Below are 25,805 nucleotides of genomic sequence, written 5' to 3' on the forward strand. Positions count from 1 at the left end.
AATGAATGTTTTCCCATTATCTTTATAAGAAAATGGCATTTAAATCTTTTGAGAACCTAAAGAGCTCACCGTGGCGTGTTGCTTTGCTCTTGAAACTGTGTGCTCTGCTGTTCAGACACACAACTGGTTGTCAGACGGAGGCACAACCTATAAGTAGTAGTGTACAGACTTTGACAATGCCACTTGTACATAAAGGCTTTGCGTACAATTTTTAGTTGATACTAGATTGAACGTTCAGATCTTTCTGAATATGGAGGAGGTGGTTTAAATGCGATTATGTATAGGGTGGTTAAATGGCTCATTTCATGGTCAAAATTAGATTTGAAGGCAGAATCCTTCGTCACAAACAGCAAGTATTCAACTTGTTCACATGCAGCACCTGAAACAAACTTACTCGACTTCATATAAAGCATTTAACCACCAGCTTTATTTTCAGACACTGTTCCTGAAGACAGTGTTCAATGTGACCCTGGGGACATTCCTGCCTGATGTGGAGCTTGTAAGAATTATAGTTGGACCAGCGACTTTAACTGTGCCAGAAGCCAACCTGAAAGGGTATAATGTCCAGGAACATGCGTTTCCCAATGGATCCAAGACCTACACACTCCAGGTGCCATTCGAGGACCCCAATGTAAAGCAAAAGGTAACACCCAATTTGTTGAACAATTGTTAAATAACCATTGCAGCTTCTGGTTCCTGTGGATGAGTTGCATGCTGTCTGACTTCAGGTGAAGTCTACAAACCCTTGTTTTTTTTCTTTCAGCTAACTCCTCCAGACACCAGAACCTACATTCTGCCCCTGACCTACTTGCTGAATATAGCGCCAGATAATACACCCTTTACTCATCCTGCTGTAGCTGAAGCCACTCTCAAAGACCTCAGTGACTATTTTTGGCCTGCAATTACCCTTTCCTAACATATCCAGTCCATTGTAGTGAGACATGCTCTTCCTCTTGCAGTTCCACCTGCAGTAACTGGCTACTGTGATGGTGCTGCATTCTATACTATGGTAACATACGGCAACATGGGTCGCAACTGGATTCCTTTTTGTGGGCTCAAGAGAACTTGGCGGAAGTCTGCTTGCCCTGTACAAGTATAATGCCAACTCGACCAATTCCTGGATGACTGTCCCATACAATTCAATTGATTCCACATATGAAGTAAGTGCTGCATTTTAAATGTTCCTTTTGGTCCAACACCTTACTTCTGGGATGTATTGTCTCTGCAGTTGATCAGTTCTTCAGACATCAGAAGCAGGCCTGACTTGACCTTGAGGGATATTGAGACCATGGTTGTGGTGACTACCTTCTCTCTGTCCTGCAGTTTCCCTACAAAGATGATTGGTAACTATCCTGCAGACCAAGCAAAAGGTTGAATTAAGTGATACTGGTGCTAAAATCTCATCCCTTAACCTGGATCCAAATCCTTGTTTCAGATTGCTTCACCAATGGAACTATAGCGGCTCTTGCTGTGAAAGTGGAATCTGTACCCAACTTGTTTCCAAGTCGACTAATTCGAAGAGATTATTATTATTATTATTTATTTCTTAGCAGACACCCTTATCCAGGGCGACTTACAATCGTAAGCAAATACATTTCAAGTGTTACAATACAAGTAATACAATAAGAACGAGAAATACAATAACTTTTGTTCAAGCAAAGTACAAGTGTGACAAACCACAATTCAATAATACAGCAGATAATAGTGATAGTTACATCAGGATATGATTAAATACAAAATACTACAGGTTAAACACTTGGCAGATTACAGTATTCTGAAGTACAGGATTAAATGCAGTAAAATAGGGGGCAGATAAGAGCAAAATAAAGCACATTTAAATGAAGGGTGATAGTGTCCCAGGATACAAACAGAGGAGTTCTACAGGTGCTGTCCCATTTGCAAGCCTCTTCAACGTCTGTGGAACAACTAGAAGGGTTAGTTCTAGTTTCAAGTGATCTTTCAGAAGGTTCCCAAACATGTTAACCCTTTAGACCCCTGAATATTTGTAGAACCCTTCTGTAGATTCCTGGAAACTTTTGCAAAATATTTAGGTTCAAATAAACGACTCAAACCAAGAAATCTGTATTTTTTACAAGCTTATTTTAAACAAGACAAATCATAATTTGAAATGACACCAAGCTTAATCCATCTTGGCCATGACGACATGCTTTTGCATTGGCTGAACTACTTGCATGAGTCGTGGACTCTTGTAAGATGCTGCCATGATATTCGACTGCTTGCCCAGTTGACAAAAAGGCACGCCTGGTAAAAGTGTACCAAATATAAGATTGCATATGCTCCTAGACCTTTTCAAAGCTTTTGTGATTCTCTTCCAGTTTTGACAACAACCTCCTGATTTATGAGAATGAAGCTCTGTTCACTTACCAGTAAGGATTACATCAGAAATTGATTCTTTAGGATTGAGCCTGAAACTCTACTAACCTCATCTCCTCTTTCCAGGTTGAGAGTTACCTGTCACTATCTGGTCAATGACACCAAGGTAGTACACTTTTTATACCAGAATAATCCTGCACCTGTAGTCCGGTCTGGCTTGGGTGACCTTGTGGTCGTCATGCGGCTTGCATTGGGTGTGACTTGGAAATTAAAATGATATAAAGAAGGCCAATTAGAGGAGTGATTCTTATGCCACAACATCGTCAACCATGACCTCAGTGGTGTCAATCACAGAGTATGGCCCATACAAAGATGGAGAAATGTGGTGTTTAGTGATAAATCCAGATTTATGCTTCGACGTGCTGATGGAAGGACTCGGGTATACAGGCAAAGTCATGAACGTTTTGCGGCAAACTGTGTGCGACAGGCTGATAGATTTGGTGGTAGGAGTTTCATGGTGTGGGCGGCAATCTCACAGTGGCGGAACCAACCTTGTTCATGTTCAAGGCAACCTGACAGCTCAGCGCTATTGTCATGAGATCACACAGCCTCATGTGAGCCCATTCATCATCCATCGTAACGTCATTTCCAGCATGACAATGCACAACCACACACAGCCCGGGCCACAACAGCTTTCCCCACTCAGAACAATGTTCAAGTGCTTCCCTGGCCATCTCACCAGATCTGAACCTCATTGAACATTTGTGGGATGACCTTGATCGCCGTGTGCGACGCCATCACCCTGAGTCACAGACGTGACAAGGACTTTTCCAGGCACTTGAGCAAGAGTGGGTTGCCATTCCCTGGCATGTTATCCAGGCTCTGATTTGATCCATGGGCAGGAGATGTCAGGCCGTCATCAATGCTAATGGTGGGCATACCCGTTACTGATTTCTGTTGACCTTGAACTTTGTTTGACCTTTGAAAGTGACCTTATTGAATGTCTTAATGATTTCTGTACAGGTTAAGATTCTTTGGAACTGTCTATTTTACTATGCAAACTGCCATACCAATGCTATAAAAAGTACATTCAAAACACCTATGTGTTACTTTTTTTGAAGAGAGTGTGTATATATATTTTCCCAACTAACTGCATTTACAGTGTTTCTAAAGAGATTCTGACAGTACTGCAGTACTGGCATTTTTTAATTTTTTTATTGACCTAGTGTTTATTGTCTTTTTCAGATTTACTTCCGCTGTGGTGTTGTGATATGTGACTCAAACCGGCCATCAGACAGCCTCTGTAGCAGGCAGTGCCTTCCAGGAAAACAGAGGCTTGGCAAGGGTTCTGGAGCTGGAGTTGTATCTTTTTGGAAAATGCAAAACTGTATATAAATAAATACTGTTTTGTAATGGCTGTTATTTGAAGTTTATTTTGGGTTATTTTAAGGTGGGTGCCTAACTGGCATGCAAATATACATCCATAAACACAGTATTTGAATGTGTTCTGTCTCTCTCATGCCACATTGAATGGTGTCTTATTTACAATATTTGAAAGACTACATTTTAAAATCATTCATGTAAAATGTTGCGATAAACAGGACACAAAAAATGAGTAAACAAATTGGATTGTGATATGACAGAAGCATCTTATTGAAAGAATACTGCTAAAGAAGCACATTAATGCTGCAGCCAAAAAAGACCAGACACCATTTTTAAGAAAAATGTATCTGCATGACACCAGAGCGCAAGTCAAACTTTGGAGCCCTCTGACTGTCCTGGTCAATGACCACTGTAAATAAAATAAAACTGTTCAACTTAATTATGAACTTGTGAGGATTTTAAATCATCAAAAAAAAAAAAAAAAACCTTTGTTAAATTCTTACCTCCAGAAATCCCTGAGTAACTTATAAAAACCTCTAAATCTTGAGGGAAAACCTCTGATGTAGCAACACTGGTTCAAGCGCGGTTCAACGAATAGCGTACCCATTTCTGAATCACATGACAGGGTTTAGTCCCCCGCCCCTCTCCCCCCTCAGCCACGCCCCTGAGTCACATGTCGGCTTCAAGTACGACATTGTGACTTCTTTTGAAACGTATTTACAATTTCCGGAAAGGTACAGGCGTATATCAGCCAACTGTTGTTGAAAATGGAGGTGTTTGTAAGAGACTTGTCGTCCAAATTTCAGTCTTTTTCACTTTCCAGTGGCTCTTTAGTCAGTGAATTAGTGCATATATTCGCTCAGAAACAGGTAAGCATGGATTTAGGGCAAATGTAATTAATTATTAAGTACGGAATGACCAGAGAAAGGTTAAATACACTCTGAAATAGATAAGTGTGGCAGGAAAAGAACTTGAAAGAGAACAAAGACATAGTTTATACTAGTTATTTTTATGAGGTCCTGGGTTGCCTTTGCGAATAGTACAGGTAGCATTTGTATAGTGATGTAGTTTAAAGGACAGAGAAAAAATCAATTGAAGCAGAGCTTCAATAGAAACCAATGAATGTTTTTTTTTTTAGGCCATCCCTGCGACTGATTTCTACATTAAGTGCAATGGCAGTCTGGCGAGTGATGATGACGTGATTCGACCTGGGGTTGTTTACAGCTTGGAGCCTCGGCTCTGCGGAGGGAAAGGAGGTTTGTACAGACAGATAATCTGCCTCTTGTCGTATGGTATGCGTTAGCTGTAGTATGTCATTGTCTTGTCTTCCCTATCTTAGGACAGTACGTGATTAGATAGACTACGTGATTTGGGTAGAAGTTTGTTAGCCTCAATTATTTTAAATGATTTACCTGTAAAAGTATTGGCACCCTACACTTAATAAAAACATGTTAAATACAAGCATTCATCAACATTACCCACTAATTAATATGGTAAAGACCGAATGCACAATTTTTGGTGGTTTAACAAACAATATATGTAATATGTTAATTATATATAAAAAAGCAACATCAATTATCACTACATACTTTTGTCCATGACTGTACATAATCCCAAGTGGGTTTGTAAATGTTTCTAGTCCTGCTTGAATGATGTAGGATTTCCCTGCCCCCTGCCTCCTCCAGATTCCAGGAATATCCCCACCTAATTTCAACCACTTATTGGTGATAGTTTCATGTATTTATGCACATGGCATGTATGTATTAACATTTTCATGCCTTAGTTTTTAACATGTATGGCAAAGTGAAGGGTGGTCCTCACCAACACATTTAAGCCAATGCCGTTTCTGGCAAAGTTGAGTCATGAGACTTGAGATGGTTAAAGTGCCCTCCTTCTAGTTGGCGAGTGACAACATCTGAATGTTATAGTATTTTTTACAGGTTTTGGTTCTATGCTTCGAGCTCTGGGTGCACAGATTGAGAAGACCACCAATAGGGAAGCATGTCGGGATTTGAGTGGCAGGCGCCTTCGAGATGTTAACCATGAGAAAGAGTAAGAATTTAGATGTTTTATACGCATGTAATCCAAACTGCTGTCTGCTTGAAAGAGTTTATGAAATGATGCCTTGACAACTGTTCTATATTACACATACCCGTTTACACTGGTTCCCTTAAATTAAGAGACAAGTAATCATTTTTCTTCGTGTACGTGCAGGATGGCAGATTGGATCAAAAAGCAGGCAGAGAGGGAAGCAGAAAAAGAGCAGAGGAGAACTGAGCGCCTGCAGCGCAAACTCGCCGAACCCAAACATTACTTCACTGACCCAAACTACGAGCAACAGTGCCACGAGCTGTCAGAGCGCCTGGAGGACTCTGTGTTGAAAGGTAAAAAACTCCTTTTTTGAGTCATTGTAAATGCTACTACTGTACAGTCTATTACTTACTGTCTTATCAGATAAGAGTTTTGAACTAATTTTTAGAACAGTCCCTATTTATTTTAAATGTCTGAGCTTCTAATTGGATCATTCCACACCAAATGGATCAATAGTCCATACCTTGCTGTCTCAGATTGCTTGGATGTATCCCTCTCAAATGTGACACACCTTCCCTTAATAAACTAGAAGGGAAGTTACATGTGTCCTGCAAGTTTTAAAAATATTTGAATAATGTAGCAGCTCTGACCTCTCGCATGTGATTTGTACAGAAATACAGAAGGTATTGATTGTCTGCTTTTTTCATTGCTTAGCAACGTATATTTTTTATGTGTGTTTTTATTTACTGTACACATTGTGACGTATGTATTTTCTTCTTCAAGGTATGCAAGCTTCCTCCAGTGCTGTGGTGGAAGCAGAAGAAGGTCCTAGTCGGAAACGCCCCATCCCGAGCAAAGAACCAAAATCAGGAAAGAGAAAACGCTTTTGGTAAGAACTGACTTTATTAGTTGGGGCCAGTAACTAACTGGTATACCCATAGAGTGTGATCTTTTTGGGGGACGAGGTTAGGTAGAAAATCTAAAAATGATTACCTGGTTTTTAAGGTATCTTCCTCTAAATACTGTAATCAAAATTCTTGTCTCTTCCCCAATATCCTAATTACTGCCCCTGTACTGTATACATACTTCAAGGTATTCAAGTGATACAAGCTCTACGGCATGCATCGTGTTTTTATCATATGATTGATTGCTGGTTATTTCTCTGCAGGGCTGGTGTTTATGGACTAGAGGATTCTGGCAGTTCAGATGAAGACAGCCTTGAAAGCGACAGGGAGGAATCTCCCTCAACCTCAGGAGTGAGTTCAGGGGAAACTAAAAGCCCAACAGGGAAAGGTAAAGCAACAGCTGGCTCTTGCTCTAATGCTGAGGAAACACCAGCATCTAGTTCCAGTTCAGGATCCAACTCTCCTCAAAAGAGCCCTGCAGAACTGGTGAAAGAGGAGGCCATGGTGGCTACAATGCAAGCCCAGCCAGATGCAGAGCTGCCAGGAAAGAGTGGCAATATGAAGGACGAGAAGAAAGAGACACAAGAAGAAAGAGAAACCGAGGAGGAGACGCAAGAGACCAGCCTGGAGAAGCCTGGTGAACCTCAGCCTGGTTGCAGTAGCACACACTCTGCTGATAATGGACCCCTGGATCTGATGACATTCAGCTCTGCTTCAGAATTGGAGGTGCTGGGGCTAGAGAGGATGAAGACAGAGTTAATGGCGCTTGGATTGAAATGTGGAGGCACTCTGCAGGAGAGGGCTGCAAGGCTTTTCTCAGTCCGGGGCAAATCAAAAGATCAAATTGAACCAGCCCTCTTTGCTAAACCTGCCAAAGGAAAGAAAAAGTAAAATACCATAGAAAATACCATAAAAAGATAAGACATCCGAATATATCACACAAACTGTTTGTTTATAAGATTTGTTTTTTCTATGCAGTATTATGTGTTGTTCTATACTTGAGTAGGAAATATGTCCTGAGTGCTTTTTGTGACTCTCTTTAACAGCCTATTACCAGGAAGAAATTAACACACCAGAATGCACAGCCTTGGAATAAATATACATATTAAAATATAGGGTAACTTCTACATTAAAACAATTGTTTTATGAATGTTTTTTTTAATGTAAATAGTTAGGTCATACTTGTCAGCTGACCACATTTTCTTTTATAACCGTAATACAGTTTGTATTTACAATATGGAGTTGTGAATGTCCCTTTATTCTTGCACGTCACATTCCACGAATTTTAAAGCACAGAGGAATGAAGGAAATGGAAATCCCCAGATCAGTCACTATTTAGTAGAGTGGAATTGTAGAGTATTGGAGGTACCAAGAATAAAGTTCCACATCTGGAAAAGAAAGTTGCACTGATACCAGAACAGATCCCTGATCGATCCTTTCCAAGTGAAAAGGTAAAAAAAAAAAGACTGACTAAAAATTAGGAAAAATCTCTGTTCTATTGCATATATGCCAACAGTCCTGCGGCCCAATGCATAGGAAAAAAGTCCTGATATTTACTCATAGAATATATATATATATGTTGCCAATTAGTTTTTATTATTTTCTCCCCAATTTGAAATGACCAATTATTTTTAGGCTCAGCTCACCGCTACCACCCCTGCGCTGACTCGGGAGGGGCGAAGATGAACACACGCTGTCCTCCGAAGAGTGTGCCGTCAGCCGCCCGCTTCTTTACACACTGCGAACTCACCGTGCAGCCGCCTCAGCGCTACAGCGTCGGAGGACAACGCAGCTCTGGGCAGCTTACAGGCAAGCCCGCAGGCGCCCGGCCAGACTACAGGGGGCGCTGGTGCGCGGTGAGCCGAGGAAACCCTGGCCGACCGAAACCTCCCCCCACCCCAAATAACTATTTGTGGTTGATGTTAAAACCGAATATATTACCCCATCAATTTAAAATATGTTATGATAGACACCTTTGCTACTTTTTAAATATAATTTGAACAATATTATATTTTAACGCAAATTAATGGCTACATTATTGCCTCTGATATTAAACACGCTCCAATGTAGAAACAGCAAAACTCATCAAATCCTTTTATTCTCAAAAATAAATAAATAAATACATAAATGGCCATTAGTTCCAGTAACACATCTTCCCGCACTTGTGTGTAAGAATACCGGAAGCCCCGATTATAAAATGGAGGATTTAATAGCCCCAAATTCTTTGTTCTATTATGACGGAAGTGAACCATCTTCTTCCTTCCGAGTTTGACGTTTGGGGTCAGAAAAATGTCTGCGTTGTGTAAAGCGGTGTGTGTTTCAAAGAGAGCAGCGGAGTTGGCTCGGATACCATGCCGGAGTCTCCTGGGGTTTACGAAACATTACAGTAGCGGGGAGACGGGTGAAACCCCCGGAAACGAAGAGGGTACCCCACCAGCTGAGAAAAGGCTCGGCGGGTTTGCGGCAGCGTTTGAGCTTCATTCTGACCTGCAGCAGAAACATGACATCGCAGCGGCCACCGTCGGAAAGACAGCCAGCTCCAAGAAGAGACAGTCCTTCGCATATCTGTTAAAGCACTCTCCTTTGGTTCAGATGGGAACTGCCAAGGATAAAGTCGCAGTCGGCAAAATCTTCCACATTGTAAACGACGACCTGTACATTGACTTCGGTGGAAAGTTTCATTGCGTGTGCAAAAGACCTGCAGTCGACGGAGAGAAGTACCAGCGAGGCTCAAGAGTGCGTTTGAGACTGGTGGACCTGGAGCTCACGTCTCGGTTCCTCGGAGCAAAGACGGACACCACGCTGCTGGAGGCTGATGCTGTGCTTTTGGGACTGCTGGAATCGAAGCCAAAATAATAGCGTAAGCCGACTTGGACACTTCAAAATGGACAGCAGCGCAAATGTTAATATTCCCGAAAAAAATCTGACACGTGTACATTCTGATCATACGCGGGCCTCCTCATTGTGTGTGTACAAATAAACGTGTTATATTGAACAGAAAAGGCATTTATTGTTCTTCCTGCTCGATGTAAACGAGCACTTTACTGCTTTTGTTTTCTTGAACACATTTCAGTTTTTACTGTTGCAAACAAGAATGTAAGTAACAGTAAGTAATCCACTAAAATCACGGCTAAAAATAACATGAAAAAGTAGATCAAGATTCATCTTATTTGGTTAAGGGATTTCTATAAAACTCCCAAGTATGACGTAAGGGTGGTGATATTAAAAATAACTGCTTATATTTCTTTAAAATTTTAACACACCCTTGCAACTGAAGAACTGGAATTTACTTTTTGTATAATAAATTATAATGAAAGTTTAAGTACATTAATTTCCGCTTTTCCTCACAATAACAGCACTGTTTAGTAAAACCTAAAAAAAAAAAAAAAGATGCGATTAGTGTCAAAAAAGAGAGAAAGGTTGAAAGGTCACAATATCACATGATTTCTCAGGAACCAGAGACACATATGTGGTGTAACAAAATCTACCTGTTACCTTAGATTGAGCAGCAGGGAAAATGGTTAAAAAACGCCAATATTAGAGTAATAGAATTTGCAGGAAGTTGCAACATCCAGAAGAAATGTGGAATGCTGTTCTATTTCAGTTAAGATTGCGTGCAGAGCATCATTTCCACACCCCTGCTTGGCTGGGTTTCATATTTACAGGCACGCGTTCACAGGTGTTTCAGCTCCAGTACTCAGACATGTAATAACATCTCATTTGCTTCACTGGGATAAAAACAAAGCGAAGTTTGAGGTACTACCATTATATGTGTAATCTTATGATTATCTAAAAGTTCCATTAAAGTTGATGTCTAGTAGACATTAACCTTTTCACTGTTTTTAGCTTCCAGATATTTTACTTCATGTTTACAAATGTACCCCTTAGGTTGTGCAACTGGGATGCTCCCTTGTTAATACATTTCACAATATACAGACAGACACACTAAATTATTTCTTACATATCACAGCTATTAGGAGCAATTGCAAGAAGATAAACTAATCAAATCCATTCTTCTACAATTTACTTTCAATGAAATATACAGGACACTAGCGAATGCAGTGTTGTTTTTATTTGGTCCTTTATTGAGTAGACATTTCTCATTGCAGTAATGCAGTACACAAGGGATCAGCCCAATGTTTTAAAAACAGCCTCCTTAGTAACCATATCTATTCATTTTCATTACAGTACTCGAATGGAGAATGGCAAACATTAAACAGATCTAATAATAATATTGAAAACATCATTATGATCTTCTACTCAAAATACTAACCGTAAAATACTGCTTTAAAAAAAAACATGTAAATACAATTTAGGTTGCCTTAGAAGGCATGCTTTTCAATTTCAATTATTATTCTGATGATGATGATGATTAATCAAATGTCCCTCAGACCGCTGTTTAACTTGTTGGCTACATTGCTTGACCAGATCAACATCCAGCCTTCTCTATTTTGTTGTGTCTGGAACAGTAAAATGTTCAATTATAGAAAAACAGTAAACATCACTGTATAGTTGCCTACAACAGCACAATAACTGCTTATCTGGTGTTCAGTTTGTATAATGCATATCTAAGACATAAGAAAGTGATTCAATAGCCATGCAGTTTATTAAGTATTGCTTTTTAAGTAGTCCAAACTCAAACTTTATATATAATGTGTGTGTGTGTGTGTGTGTGTGTGTGTGTGTGTGTGTGTTCTGCTGTTACCTGGGGCAGGATGATACATAAAACACTGATTAAAAAAGGAAGCTGTAGTGTAGTACAAAAACAAAACATGTGTGGATGCTGCCTCCTGCTGGATACTTCCAGTCTCACAGCCTGTAAAGAAAATTAGGCCTCCTGGCATCTTCGAGATTTACCAGTACACGATTAAATGTGTGAAACAAAATAAATCTTATCTTTCATAACTAGACTGCATGATTTCAATATCCATGTCGTATGCAATATAGCACACTTTTCTTAACAGAAGTTTGCTAGCATGGTTGTGTGGTGACTGTTTATCTATGCAAAGATAGTACATTAACCTTCAGTAAATGGTGAAATTAGGTATAAATATTAACCTGCCCTGAATGGTGCATACACAATACAAGACCCTGACTAGCATAAAATCCTTTCTGGAACTTGCAGGCACATTACTTTGGTTTAATAGCAAGGTTAAGGGGGTTTAGATGATATCGTGCAAGATGGTATAGATGGGAGGCAGTTTCAAGATGCACAACCCCGTGATGTCTCTCGGGTGACTAATTCTATCTTTAACCGCACATTGTCATCATCAGCCACTGAAACAGGAAAAAGAAAAACATATGTTACACAGTTGTATCTGTACTGGTTAGTTTAGCAGCTTATATTAACACCAGCCGTGAAACGCACTTTGCTGCACATAATATGTGGTGGTGGTGGGATCCTAATACCTGCTATAGATTCAAATAAAGTCTGGGAAATGTAAAAAATTAAAAGAAATGCAAAGAAATGATCAAGAAAGGTATTGGGATGTAAGAACATGTTTTTAAAGGTTTGGTTATTATCCATTCAGTGTTGTCTTTACCCATGACAATGCCCATATCTCTGAAACTCATTCAAAACAGTAACAGATGGTAGTGATCCTCATGTATGACAAACCCCAGGGTGTCACCTCAACTCCCTCTCCCCCGGACCTCCCAGCTACAGTACAGCTCCGGTTACATGCCAATAAATACACTGTACTTCCCCTGGCCAGCGTCTCTGTGAGAAATTCTCAGCTGGGTATGTGATGGCAAGGCCTCTCACCTCAGTTAGATTCAGCTCAACAATGCCACTTTCATCTCTGTCCAGCTGCTGAAAGGATCCTGCAAAACAAACAGGTGAAAAAAGGCAGCATTTTTTTTACAAACTCCTGAATGGTGTGGATTGTATTTTGACTGTTCATTCAATGGTCAACTCATTTTGGAAACACTTACTGAACATGGCTTCTAGTTTGACCAAGCAGCAGATGAAGTTATCGAAATCAATTGTTTCATTGTCTGCATATCTTGCAACGAGAACCTGGTTTAACTTGTTATTGAGTTTGAAACCTGCAGAAAACATGAAACATGAATGATATTATATAAATAGATTGATAGAGATAGATTTTTAACAGCAGAACGTTTGGAAAAGCTATTACAATGCTAAACAAACCTGCTGATTCAAGAGCAAGGCGCATCTCATAGGCACTCATGGTTCCTGATCTGTCAAGATCGTACTGTCTAAAGATGGTCTGGGCAGACAAATGAAAGACAAAACTTCATTTGTGTATTACAAAATGGAATATATGAAGTTAACCCTAATCACCCCTCCCTTCATCAAGATATTTATTCATTTATATCTCCTTTGGTCACTGCATTGTTTCTTTATATTACTTTATCATTCATAAATGGGTTTTTTTCCCCCAAAGTCTTGGCAAAGTAACTTCTCACACCACAATTTCAATAAATAAGCGGGCAGAATGGGATATTGTAATGGTTGTTGAGGTTATTGACGTGAATTGATGGTTATGTTGCTTACATACTGTACAAGTATAAAACAGCTTACAATAAAGTGATCAGCCATATAAAGATGTGGAATCTAAAAATGAGGTCCACCCCTACAGAAGTCAAATGAAAAAAGATCACTAAGCAGACCAAGATTAAATTGAGCCAACATGGGGCCCATTTCAATTTCAGATAACACAACCATGTGGGCTACAATGAGCTCATTCATTCACAGCATCAGTGCTGTCTTACCAGCCACTTCCTGATCTTGTTCCACAGAATCTGGAATTCCACCAATCCTAGACGAGCACTGCCATCTTTCTGTGTGGCAGATTGGTTAAGGATGTTTTCATCACCAACTCAAGAGATTCAGGTAGATTGATTTATATGAATAAATAAATAAACATTAGAATGTCCAATTATTATTTTATCGCCTCACCACAGCAATTCCCCACACAGCTCAGGAGAACCGAGGGTTCAGTGGGCGTCCTCCAATCCCATGACCAAGCCAGCTTCCTCTTCTACACTCAGGAACTCGATGTCCGCGAGATACCGGCCTCTGAAGGATAAGGGCCAGCTCGGCAGGCCTTTGATCTCATCACTGGGCGCCTGGCCGGTAGGGTCTGCTGTAGCGTGATGAGGAGAAACAGTCCCTGCTGCTTTTGCATCCCAAACCTGCAGGAGAGCTAGAACCAACGTGAAGCTTCCGCCGGAATACACAGTGAAAACTGTGAACTTCACACAGCCAGGACGCAAACCTGCACCCCCTGACTGTATGACTCACTCTGCACGCCACGCGGCTGTGCTTTTACAGGGTGTAAAAGGTAGATTTTCCTTCCACAGAATTAGATTCAATTGAGCATGCTCAGAGCCCCGTGTTTTTCGCAAATACAGAATAACACAAAATGTAAACTATAAAGCAAAATAAAATGACATGCAAATATAAAAAGAAATAACATGAAAAATCATTATAAAACAAACAGTAACATTTTTAAATTGTGAGGTTTATACAGAAAATACTTTAAATAAATACTTGCAATCATAGTTTGTCAAGGCTCAGCCGTTACCATAGACACGGTCTGAAGGGAAACAGAAGCTCTGACTAGCACTTGCACAGATGTATGATTTGAAGCGAGTCGTTTGGGAATTAGAATTGTGATGGAAGAGAAGTTTGTTTCTAAAATGCCTAAACCGTGCATAACAATTAAACAACGCTGCAAATAATTTAATCCTGAGGGGGTGTATGCAGCAGACTCTGACAAAATAATGATGTGCAGATTTTGCAACTGTCAACTGGAATAGGAGTCGAAACATACAGTTGTTAAGCATTAGCTGTTTATTGCTTTTGGGGAAAATATGGCTTGTTTGCTTGTATTTTGTATTTGTATACTAATTCTTTGTTTTATTTCAAGTGGTGCAAACTTTGCACTGGAGCAAATGCTGTTTGGGTTTTGAATGGATTTGAATGCATGAATCTGCTTTGCTTCGTGTTTAAATACTGAGAAACCCCAAGCTTGTATACTGGAGCCCTGCTTCAGTGCAATGGGATTGAAATATAAATCCTATCGTTTTTGTTTTTAATGGGTAGATTGCTGTATGTGCAATTATTATGACAGCCCCACAATAGTAGTGCAGTGTAAATATGTATATATATATATATATATATATATATATATATATATATATATATATATATATATTAGTTTTATTTTATCGTATTGTATTTTTATAGAGGGCATGGGCAGTATCTACTGTAAATAGGCAGTTAATTAAAAAGAGTGGAGGACTGTACGTTACTGTTATTGCCGTTAATGAGAAGTTATGGTAACTAAATTATTTTTCTGTGGAGGTCTGTTTGTCAGAATGTTAAAAAAAATCAGATAATGTTTAATCAAAAATATGTATTTGGTTAAAACATGATGTACACTATACTATTATTGATATACATTATTAATGTGTATCTGTAATAAAACAAACTTCACAGGGCTCTAAGCATGAATTAAAATAAATCACTATTCATCGCATTTCATTTAAAGTAGTTAATCCAAAAAAGTATAAACTCTGGACAGGGTGTTTTTTTTTTTTTTTTAGTTTTGCAAAAGATACATCCAAGAGGTTGACCATGCTCCTACAGGATTCCACACTGAATCCATCAGTTTTGAGGTCCTTATCTGGAATGAAAAGACAAACACATGAACACAGAGACAACTTATTAAAGGGTCATCATGAGACAAAAGAAAAAAATGATATTCTAATCAAACAGTCATTTATCAAGCCATCATAAGTGCATCTGTCAACACCAGATCCTTTGAGAATTGTATGATAACCTTACACAATGATAACATATAAAGCATACAAATCAAATACAAAGTATGCAATCTGACGGTTATTAAAACACCTTTTAGTTTCTCCACACCATGTGTAAATTGCATTTATCTGATTTCATTAACTGGTGGCACTTACGTCGACTCACCACTCTGTTAAGGATGGTCCTGAGCTCTTGCCTGCTGATCTCCATGTCCTAGAAAACATTAACTTATCACAGTAAAGTGTGCACCATCTTGGTTTCTCTAGGCTTTCATATATAATTAAACTTAAACTTGTTAAAGCAAAACCTGAAGGTACCTAACATTAGCCATACTAGATGATTGGCAATTCAACTGAGATTTTAATAAAATACAAACAAAATACCTCCCCAGCTAACTGCTGGAACATGGACTTGAAGGAATCATCAACATCATCTTCTGAGATCTCCTCCTGAAATGCATTTAAAAATACATCTTCAGGGTCAGATAAGCTTGGGTTTCACCCCTTGCCACTGAATAATTTTTCTGCCCAATTTTTTTCTCTACATTTGAGAATGGCCAATTCTTTTTTCCCCTCACAATTCGGCAGAACTGAAGGTTCAGCGGGCATCCTCCGATCCCACGACCAAGCCAGCTGCCTCTTCCACACCCAGGAACTCAAGAGCGGATGTCAGCGAGCTACCGGCCTCTGGAAGACAAAGGTGTCTGCCTGAGCTCACTAGGTGCCTGGCTGGTAGGGTCTGCTGTAGCGAGATGAGGAGAAACAGTCCCTTCTGGTTTTGCCTCCCTAACCCTTGGGAGCGCCAAGGCCAATGCAACGCTCCCTCAGGAATCCCCAGTGGAGACCGGTGTTTTCACAGAGCCAGGACGCAACCCCTGGTTGTATGATTCACCCTAAACCCCACGTGACCTTTTTTTACCAGGTGAGCCACTCGGGGACCCCTCTCGCCACTGAATTCTGAGTGTTAGGAAATTATTCCATGCAATTTTTATTCTAAGATCAAAAAGGTGCTTACCACTTTCCATTCTGCGCATTCGATAATCAATGTCATGCTAGCAGCTTATGAGTTAATAACTCCAGCTCTTGCCTCTCCGTTCAATTCAATAGGCTTGAGATGTCAAGCCATGATAGTGCTCAGCTTCAATTTGGGACCTCTAGCCCAAATTCTTAAAAAAAAAAATGTAATTGGTAGTTTTAAAGACCTACCTCATCTTCTAGATCGGCACTGATTTCATCATCTAGCTCTCTGTAAAAAAAAAAAAAAAAAAGTATATAAATTTTTTTGATCCCTAAACCAGAATTTGACACCCGATTCCTCAGACAGGTAGCCGGACTGTGCACAGGAAGGAGAATGGGACTCACTGGGTGTCTGACTGCTTCTCTGTGAAGACTCTCAGGACGAAGTCGGCCTCCTTGTTGGGATCGAAGGTGGAGGGGACGATGATGTACTCCCCCGGGGGCAGGTGCAGTCGGGAGCTCACCTCCCGCAGGTTAATGAAGGTCTCAGAGCGAGCGCACGAGGAGTGCTTCAGGAAGAAATCCTTCTTCAGGTGCACGTTCTGGCAACCCTTGTACTGAAACAGTTATTAAAACTTTACTGCATGTGTGCTTCTGTGTGCGTGTGTGTGCGTGTGCGTGTGACTGTGGTGGTTTAAGCACAAGACCTAAGGTTGTCAACCTGTCTGTTTAAATATATGTATTTGCTGTTTTGCATATTCAAATTTTAAGTATGTATACATTCATATATTCATCTCCATACGTACATTTACACGAAATACATACAAAATAAGATAACTAAATAGCATCATAGGTATTGCAGTAGGCCTATAGGACATTAATAACTCAAAGGTTATTATTAGGAATTCAACCAGCCTGTTTCACCAGCAGTATACAAGGATCAAGAAGAGATGGCCTTGGAACACAGTAATCTTTGTGAAAAAACATACCTCATCGGGAACCTGTTTAAAAAGAAGAAAAGAAAAATATATATCTATCTATATATAATTAGAGAGTATTACAACTGAAGAACAGCACACAGATTCAATTGTTAAAAGCCCTTATAAAAATTTACAATGGTGTAATAAAGCACAGTTAAAGCATGGAAAAGCGTAGGTAAGCATGGTAAAGCATATTAAAGCAACTGTGGTAAATGCAGAGCATAACCACAGGGAAAGCGTGGTAAAACTGCAAAAATACCGTGCAAAGACAGTGTGGTCAATTTTTATAAAGGAGAGTTTTGAAGATCAGCATTTTGTTCTAGGTTTGGATCACGCATGCTCCTGTAATCCCGCCTCTCCTCACCTCGTATATGGCAAAGCCGATGGTGTGCATGTCCTGGCCGTGCCGCCGGTACTGCCGCCTGTCCTTCTGCATCAAGGCAACCAGGAAGCTGCAGGCCAGCTCGTTGTCATCGGGGTCATCATCCTCCTCCAGCAGGGTGATCTTATACTGCGGGTTGATCCAGAAAGTGTCTGCAGGAGGCAGGCAGACACAGGAGATGCGTTCAAGAAACGATTACACAACCAACACTTCCAAAATGTTCGGGGAGTCAAGTCAAAACAGGACTTGCACCTTTTAAAATAGTTTTTAAAAAGGTCTTGCTATGCAAAACTCTATGTCATAATAATTCTTGACTTCTCAGTTGGCGATGTTTCAGCTAGTTCCCATTCCATTTCCATATTTGGCTTAATCTAGCGTTCATTTCTATGGCCAATTAAAAGCTAACCACTCTAGGGGCCATATTTTCAAAGCGTTTACTCCGGTCTTTAATGAACTCCTACTTTTTGAAAGAGGTCAAATGTCTGTTCATTTTACAAAACTAGAACCAAACCAGCAAGTAATATAATCCAAGTTCTCTTCAGCACTCTCCAGGTGTGTGTGTTTCTTTTTTTTGTAACATTTACATGATGTTTTCTTCTTTAAAAAAAATAGGAGTTAATTAAAGACTGGAGGTAACGCTTTGAAAATATGGCCCGAGGTCCTTTTTATCACGAGCCGAGCACCTGACAATGTTTCTTTTCATATACCAACCTTGTTTCCCAAAACAATAGTTTTTGTGACTTGTTCTCTAAAAGTTTGCAGTTAGCTGTTTAGGGTAAGATTCAGTGCCCTTTGCAATAGGAAAGAGTGAAAACTGTGTAATTTGAAATGGTTTAGGTATTTATAATCTTTAATTACATCTGAAGTAGTTTCTTCTCCTTTTTTGCCTAATGTATTCATTTCGCAGCAGTTTCTATGGGGGGTGGTATTTGTAGAATGTGGATGGATTACACAGTAAAGGCTGCAGTGAGTTGCACTGCAGGTAGATAAGCAGCCAGAGGGCAGTGCTAGCCTGACAGTAAGGGGTTAAAGCACTGCGGTAAAGGGGCGTTTCCTCACTCGGGTGGTTCCTGCATCCTCCCGCGGAGCTCCCGCGCCGCCAACTGCCGTCATACTTGACGGTGTTCCAGAAGCTCAGGCTGTCATCGCTCAGGGCATCGGGGGTCAGGTTACAGATCTCCAGGCGAGAGAACTGCCTCAGGAACTCATTGAAGGCCATCCTGCACAGAGAGAGAGAGGGACAGCTGAACGGCAATGGCTTTGCACTTTCAGATCTGATTGGGTGGCAAGCTTGTCTGTGATGAGACACAGGTAGAAGCTTCATAATTAATTCTGTAGTCAATACCAGGACTGTGCCCTGGCTATATAACCTGCTGATTGGCTGTGTTGGGTACTAAAGACAGGGACACTCAAAGGTGCTCTACCATCGTAGCCAACCAGATCGAGGTTTGATTAACATTTTCAACGTATCTGATTCCGTTTACTTTCTAATTATGAAAAATGTTCAACATCTAAGTAGCCTGTAGTTCTTAAATCACTTGTAATTGCTGCGAAATTGCCTTTTAAAAGCTGTTGACCCAAACACACTTGGATCTTTATACAGTCAATATATGTTTTACGAAAGTGAGGAGGCAAAAAAAGTTACGACCCGTGCGGTTGTGCAAAATTCCAGCATCACTAAAAAACAATTTATGACCTGATGTGATAAACACTTTTATTAGTTGCTGGAAATGCTGTTGTGCTTGCTACTCTGAGCTGATACACATAAACAAAGCTACAGCGGGCTGACAATCTAGATACATCTTCCTCTGGTATCTGCAGTGTTGTCATCTCACAGACTACGACTTACCAGAACTCCCCATCTTCCATTTTTAATTGAAGCTCCTCCTTATCAGAAGAGTCGACTTCATTCCACTCCGAGGAACTGAGAAGAACAAAGGAACATGGGAAAAAAACATAATTCTTAATTTAAGGTATTTCGAAAAGACAATACAAACATTGACAATGCATCTATATAAATCTAGTGTAGAAAAGCATGGTCCAGCTCTGAGCAGGTTATAGTCACCTTTGTTGTTCAAAAGTAGCTGATAAATTAGACCGTATTAGCAATATTAAGAAAAACTGTCCACTATTCACAAAACTTTAAGGAATGATTTGTTTCAGTTTTTCTACATTTTGAACAACCAAGTCAATTTAATTAAACCTCTCTTCAGCTTTTTTGAAAGCACTACAAACCTAAAAGAAGATTTAAAAAAACATTCCTTAAAACTAGTCCTTGTCGATTTGTGAAAATGTTCAGTAAAATATACAAAAACGGGTAAATAAAAAGGAAACAGTAAATTAAAAAAATCCAAACACTGTCTCAATTATTATATAAAGAACCAATAAAACCACTGGTGGTAACAGCTGCATGACTTTTAACGTGTATTTTATTCTGAATCTCTATAGGACTCTGATCTCGACGGGGGTGGGTTAGTATTTGACTGGGAGACACCCCCCCCCCCTCCCCCGGAGCTGCTGGGATGGCTGTGGATGGCTGAGAATGAATGGCCAGGCTTACTTGTCGCTCCAGGCTCCAGTCCATTCCACCTGACCCCAGGGGTTCCTGATGCGGATCAGGCGCTCCGTGCCCCCCCGGTAATCTACCTGTCACAGTGGGAGCAGTTATACAACAAGGTGAACTCATACACATATACGAATGAATTGGAGAATGCCTGGAAGCTAAAATGTAGTCATGCAGTACAAGTTACTTTGACTACTGTATTTTTAAAACAGATTTTTAATAAGTAACTTTAAAGTTGTATAAATCAGTTGTTAGTAATTCATACAGAACTCAGACACAGCTATTGTTCTCAACAGTTACAACACTTGAAACAATGTTTTAATGTAATATTTGCAAAGCTCATCTATGAAATCAGGGAAACATTGTTGGTAATGTATTCTCCAGCACTTGTAATTGTATAGAAGGGGCTTTGCTCACCTCTTTCAGTCCAGTCACAGAGTATGCATGGCCTTTTACCAGCTTCTTAAACGTCACTGATTCCATATCAAAGGCACTTGTGATCTGTAATGAAAAAGCAAAATCGGAGGCGATCGGGGGAGGTGGAGGGATGTGGATCGAACGAAGAGGGGTGAGTGACAGGTCAATTTATATTTTTTACAATTGATTATAAAGGGGGTAGTCTCCTTTGTATATGTAGTTCATATGCAGAAATTCATATTTTTGGGGGTTTTCTTGGTTATTTTGTTTAATATATATAAAAAATTCTTTTTAAAAAACCCCAAACATTAATTTCCTTACATCGATGGAGCAGCCCAGCAGAGAACCCCTCTCCAGAGCCTTCTGGATGATTTTGTACAGGTCCCTGGGAGCCTGGCGCAGCTCGTACATCTCCGACACGCCCCCGGTGAAGTCCTCAAACCCCTCGGTCGTGCTGCCGCCAGAGAGAGCCTCGTAGGAGCCGTTCAACCTGTAGAGAACGGCATCACCTGCAGGCTTCCATTATTACACTTAAAGATACGTCAAGGCTTCTTCTTCTTCAGGGAATATATCATTTGCACGTACTTGGCATAAGCTTTCTCAATCAAGGCGCTCCAGAACTCGTTTCCTTCTGCAGAGTGGACGAAGACCAGCTCCCCGTTCTTAATGGGCAGCCTGTCATCAATAACAACATCCATCCACTCTCCGAACTGCCAGAACTGCAACAGGGAAACACAACCATCAGACACTGTAGATAAAAGGAGCCCTTGTTTATCACTCACTGTGCCACCTGATGTGCATGTTGGACACTCTTTAGTGTGTTACACTTAAATATTTTTATTTTATATTTTGTATTTTGTATTTTGTTTTTTACCCTATTTTCTCCCAATTTGAAATGCCCAATTCTTTTTAAGCCTGGCTCACCGCTGCATCCCCCGCACTGACTCGGGAGAGACAAAGACGAGCACATGCGTCCTCCGAAACGTGTGCCGTCCACTTCTTTTCACTCTGCAGGGCCCGCCATGCAGCTACCTTCAGAGGTACAGCGTCGGAGGACCACGCAGCTCTGGGCAGCTTACAGGCAGAGCCGCAGGTGCCCGGCCAGTCTACAGGGGTCGCTGGTGCGCGGTGAGCCAAGGACACCCTGGCCGACCTAAGCCTTCCCCACCCCCTGGGAACTCCCGTCCACGGCCGGCAGTGGAATAGCCTGTACCCGAACCGGCGATCTCCAGGCTATAGGGCACATCCTGCACTCCACGCGGAGTGCCTTACATTTAATATTTTAAGTTACAACTTGGAAAGTCCTTTCTTTTAAAGAGGGCAATAACCAAGGCTTTAAAACATTTTCTTGGCCCTCATTCCCTGTGCAACAGTATTAGGACCCCAGCTGAAACACAAATCTCTCTTTGCTCCAGATAGGGCTACAGTAAGTGGTGTCAGGTGAGTCAGGCAGTGAACCTACTGTGTTGGCTTTGCCTGAGTCAAAGAACAAAATCAAATCTAAATTGTACAGTTTAACACTTTCTGTCCCACAAGAACAAATGGACTACAGTGGACGGGAGTCTCAACGACCCCTGGCGTCCAGTTTACCTGGAAGTGGAAGATTCCGGCATAGTCTTCTTGAAAGGACTGCCCGTGAGGCACGACTCGATGCAGCAGCCTCTCATTGAGTGTGAGGGAGCCAATGGCAGCCAGGAGCCAGCAGTCACCTGCAGCAGCACACACGCACACACACAGAGAGAGAGAGAGAGAGAGAGGGAGAGAGAGAGAGAGAGAGAGAGAGAGAGAGAGGAGAGAGAGAGAGGAGAGAGAGAGAGAGAGAGAGAGAGAGAGAGAGAGAGAGAGAGAGAGAGAGAGAGAGGAGAGAGAGAGAGAGAGAGAGAGAGAGAGGTCTTCAAACAAGCACTGGTCACACCAACACTGACTGCTTCTTTAAATAGCTGAAGATTACAATTAGGTGTCACACAGCCTGGTTTCAATTCCCTGTATTAATCTCTTTCCTGAGTTAACCACTGTGAATATGGCTATTGCTACATTTACATACCCTACCCACCATATCACTACCTAAATAGGATGCAAATGCGTCACAAACTTTAACAAAAACTAAAATAAATCAGTTCTCAATCTGATTAATGGGGTTAAAGGCTTTCTTCTATAATATATTCACTTTAGAACAATCCCAAACTTTATTGTTAATCCAATTTAAATATATATTATACATTGCATACACCCCAGATTTTAAACAGCAGAACTAATCCTGTATATAGAATGTAGCAGTATTAGGATTGTATTTGTGGTTAAAAGCAGTTCTTATATATAACAGTATTCTATATTTAAACGGATCAGCCTATTTAATATGAAGTGCCTCGGCTCTGGGAATTTCAAATATGAATTGATGACTATGTTCTGCTGGTGCAGCCATGGTACTAGAACTGAAGAGCAAAGGGTTAACTGGACATGAAACTATGGTGCCAACACTGTGTGTGGAAGTGGGAAAGCCAGGTTTCATGAGCACAACCCGCTGTCTCTGCACTCACTCACACACACAGATACTCGCACACACACAGACAAACACACACACACACACACACAGACACACACACGCAGACAGACAGACAGACAGACTCTCGCACACACACACACAGACAGACAAACTCTCGCACACACACACGCCAGGGCGGGTCAAGATAAACCACTTGAAGGCTAAAAAAACTATTTGTTTTATTTAGCTGGTATTTAGTTTCTTATTGGGTACGCTGTATGTTATAAAACCATCATATTTTGATGTGTGATGCCATGGCATGACACGTGGTACTAGTCTTGGTTATGCCAATATTCCCAAGGCAATATCCCATAAACACTGTTTTATGTATATTTCAATAATCTGACAGCTAAATCAAATTTCAAGCTTGTGGCAATGTCAAAAGTGTTTGGGTTGAGCAGAGAATCAAAGTCTTAATGGATTAAGAAACATGTGTGGCCAGGGAAGGGCAAAGCTATCTAATACTATCAACACTGCAGTGTCATCAGAATGCAGCACGGGCGGTATGCAGCAGTTCCAGTACTTCCCTAAAATGATTCTTTCAAGTTACAGGAAATCAAAAGGGGGTGTCCCCAGGATATACAGACAGAAAGGAATCTTTAAAACATTCCCAATTAATAGAAGTTTTAGAATTACTCGTCATCCTTTTTTTCATGGAGTCAAAGCCAGCACAGAGTCACAGTGCATTCAGGAAACAGGACAAAGCACTCCCATCAACACCATGCTATTAATTCCCTGGGATGAGCCTTTGAAGAGGTTCAATTAAAACCATGTGACACAAAACCCCTGTTGTGCTGGACACAACCTGAGCCACTTTTCCATGCTCTGGCTCTCAGGAGATCTATATTTATCATTCACAAGTCTGTAGGTGCAGTATGCCCTTCTGTAGAGCAATGAAACTTGGCAGGTAGCAACAGTAACCATGGGGAAGAGAATGGTAAGGGTGTGACCATGCATCATTGAGGGTGAGGTCATAGCAAACTTTGAAGTGCTCAATTTGATCACAACAGTGCCCCTTGTGGCACATATGATCTTAACATTGAGACCTTTTTTTTTTTTTTTTTTTTTTTTTTAAGAAACCATCAACAGTATAGAAACTTTTAATAAATGTAAAAAAAATTAAATCTTCAAAACACTATTGAAAAAATGTATTTTGAAAAGATCAACGAATAATTTCAATTGTTTTCATTCCTCAAAATCGTTTTTTTTCTTTTAAGGCCGTTTTCAGATTCTTCAGGAGTTGAGGGTAAAGCTCTGGATGGCAAATACAATGAAGGAGTTATTCACTCTCTGGTAACAAATGTCCATGTACAAATTCCATCAGAAATACCAGAGAGACTCACTTTTTGTTTTCATCACCTAGGCTAGGGATACAGAAAGAGCAACAACAGCAACAAACCTGGTTTCCTTTTCCTGCTAACGTCTGTCTCTCAAGGTTGTTAAAGAAAAAAGTAAAGTGACCCAGGAGAGCTGTAACATTCTGTGAAAATACAGGAAGTGTAGGAGAGTCTCATATTCATTACAAACATTAATAGAGACCTTTGTTCAATGCCGTTACAAATAAAACACATAACGGTACAGTACAAGAATATTTATACAAAACTCCCTTGTTATATTTAAAATATTCAACAGAAAACGATCAAGTAGTACAGCTGTTATTTGTGGAAACCTCTGCAGTCAGGTTTTTTTTTTTTTTTTTTTTTTAAAGCACTGCTTATAATGAGATTCACATGGAGAATGAGGGATTTTATTCCATTCAAAACAGCAACCCACAAACCTTGTTGCCATGAGAACGCTCATTAGGATAGAACTCTTGCAAGATGTCTATCTATAATCTACCTTATAACTTTACTTAATTATTTAACACACTAACACAATACACAGTTCAGAACTAGTCCCCCAACTGGGCCCCAGGGTACAGCCAGCGATGTAAATTAAACAGTAGACCAATAGTGGCCAAAATGAAACTTGTAAATGTAACACTGCAAGCATACTGTCGTTCACCAGTACATATCCAGAATCGAAAGAAACATTCCTGCCTTATTGATAAGCTTGCTTCTTCAAACAGCAAAGCTTCATGAAAACGTGCATGTGTTTGCTGGCACAGTATAGGATCGGTAAGCTTATGGTAAAGTGTATTCACTTTAAGAATTATACATTTCACTTGGAGAATGAGTGGGGCATTTTGAGTATTATTTAGAGGCCCTACAGTATTAAAAAGGGACCATGAATTGCTTGAGACTGTAGCTGAACCACTGAAAAAAACAAAAAAAAAGGCTTTAAATGGAAACCGAAACGCTTGTTTTGACCCAACTGCCTGATGCAAAACAAGAAAACTTCACATGAAGACAAACCAATCAAAAATACTAGGCCTTATTCTCTTGTGCATATTTAAAGAAGAACATGTAGCAGATGTTAAAACCCAACAGATAAGGCCATTGATTCCTAAAAAACATTTACCCTGGAGCAACATCATACAATACTGTACAAGCTATTCAGTTTCGCTGGCACCACGGCATCA

General features: G+C 40.4%; 3 protein-coding genes across 6 annotated transcripts in view; 2 read left to right on the top strand and 1 right to left on the bottom strand.

The window, feature by feature from the left end:
* Window positions 1-4,425: 4,425 nt before the first annotated feature.
* On the top strand, window positions 4,426-7,890 carry LOC117411463 (splicing regulator SDE2-like). The gene is made up of 6 exons (XM_034019029.3): window positions 4,426-4,586; window positions 4,856-4,973; window positions 5,658-5,769; window positions 5,932-6,101; window positions 6,532-6,637; window positions 6,917-7,890. Exons 1-6 carry the CDS (start codon window positions 4,485-4,487, stop codon window positions 7,542-7,544), a joined length of 1,236 nt encoding a protein of 411 aa, XP_033874920.3. The 5' UTR covers window positions 4,426-4,484; the 3' UTR covers window positions 7,545-7,890.
* Window positions 7,891-8,866: 976 nt separating this feature from the next.
* On the top strand, window positions 8,867-10,161 carry LOC117411593 (small ribosomal subunit protein bS1m-like). The gene has a single exon (XM_034019255.3). The coding sequence runs from the start codon at window positions 8,943-8,945 to the stop codon at window positions 9,507-9,509; it is 567 nt and encodes a 188-aa protein (XP_033875146.2). The 5' UTR covers window positions 8,867-8,942; the 3' UTR covers window positions 9,510-10,161.
* Window positions 10,162-10,717: 556 nt separating this feature from the next.
* LOC117411200 (calpain-1 catalytic subunit-like) overlaps window positions 10,718-25,805 on the bottom strand; it is a 27,280-nt gene continuing 12,192 nt past the window's right edge. For 2 of the 4 annotated variants that reach the window (XM_034018489.3, XM_034018490.3), the window contains 19 exons: window positions 22,333-22,451; window positions 21,328-21,461; window positions 21,064-21,232; window positions 20,743-20,826; window positions 20,323-20,408; window positions 19,612-19,686; window positions 18,822-18,982; window positions 17,745-17,914; window positions 17,390-17,401; window positions 16,806-17,017; window positions 16,650-16,689; window positions 15,828-15,893; window positions 15,600-15,657; window positions 15,243-15,307; window positions 13,389-13,457; window positions 12,805-12,883; window positions 12,588-12,701; window positions 12,418-12,476; window positions 10,718-11,930 (listed from right to left, as the gene is read on the bottom strand). In XM_034018489.3, coding sequence (XP_033874380.3) covers window positions 11,904-11,930; window positions 12,418-12,476; window positions 12,588-12,701; window positions 12,805-12,883; window positions 13,389-13,457; window positions 15,243-15,307; window positions 15,600-15,657; window positions 15,828-15,893; window positions 16,650-16,689; window positions 16,806-17,017; window positions 17,390-17,401; window positions 17,745-17,914; window positions 18,822-18,982; window positions 19,612-19,686; window positions 20,323-20,408; window positions 20,743-20,826; window positions 21,064-21,232; window positions 21,328-21,461; window positions 22,333-22,451 — 1,799 coding nt within the window. In that variant the 3' untranslated portion in view covers window positions 10,718-11,903. Of the gene's footprint in view, window positions 11,931-12,417; window positions 12,477-12,587; window positions 12,702-12,804; window positions 12,884-12,974; window positions 13,250-13,388; window positions 13,458-15,242; window positions 15,308-15,599; window positions 15,658-15,827; window positions 15,894-16,649; window positions 16,690-16,805; window positions 17,018-17,389; window positions 17,402-17,744; window positions 17,915-18,821; window positions 18,983-19,611; window positions 19,687-20,322; window positions 20,409-20,742; window positions 20,827-21,063; window positions 21,233-21,327; window positions 21,462-22,332; window positions 22,452-24,683 lie in introns of those variants that run through there. The other 2 variants (XM_034018492.3, XM_034018491.3) reach the window with 2 other exon arrangements.

This window comes from Acipenser ruthenus, chromosome 6 (assembly GCF_902713425.1).
Source record: "Acipenser ruthenus chromosome 6, fAciRut3.2 maternal haplotype, whole genome shotgun sequence".
In the NCBI taxonomy this organism is placed as follows: Eukaryota; Metazoa; Chordata; class Actinopteri; order Acipenseriformes; family Acipenseridae; genus Acipenser; species Acipenser ruthenus.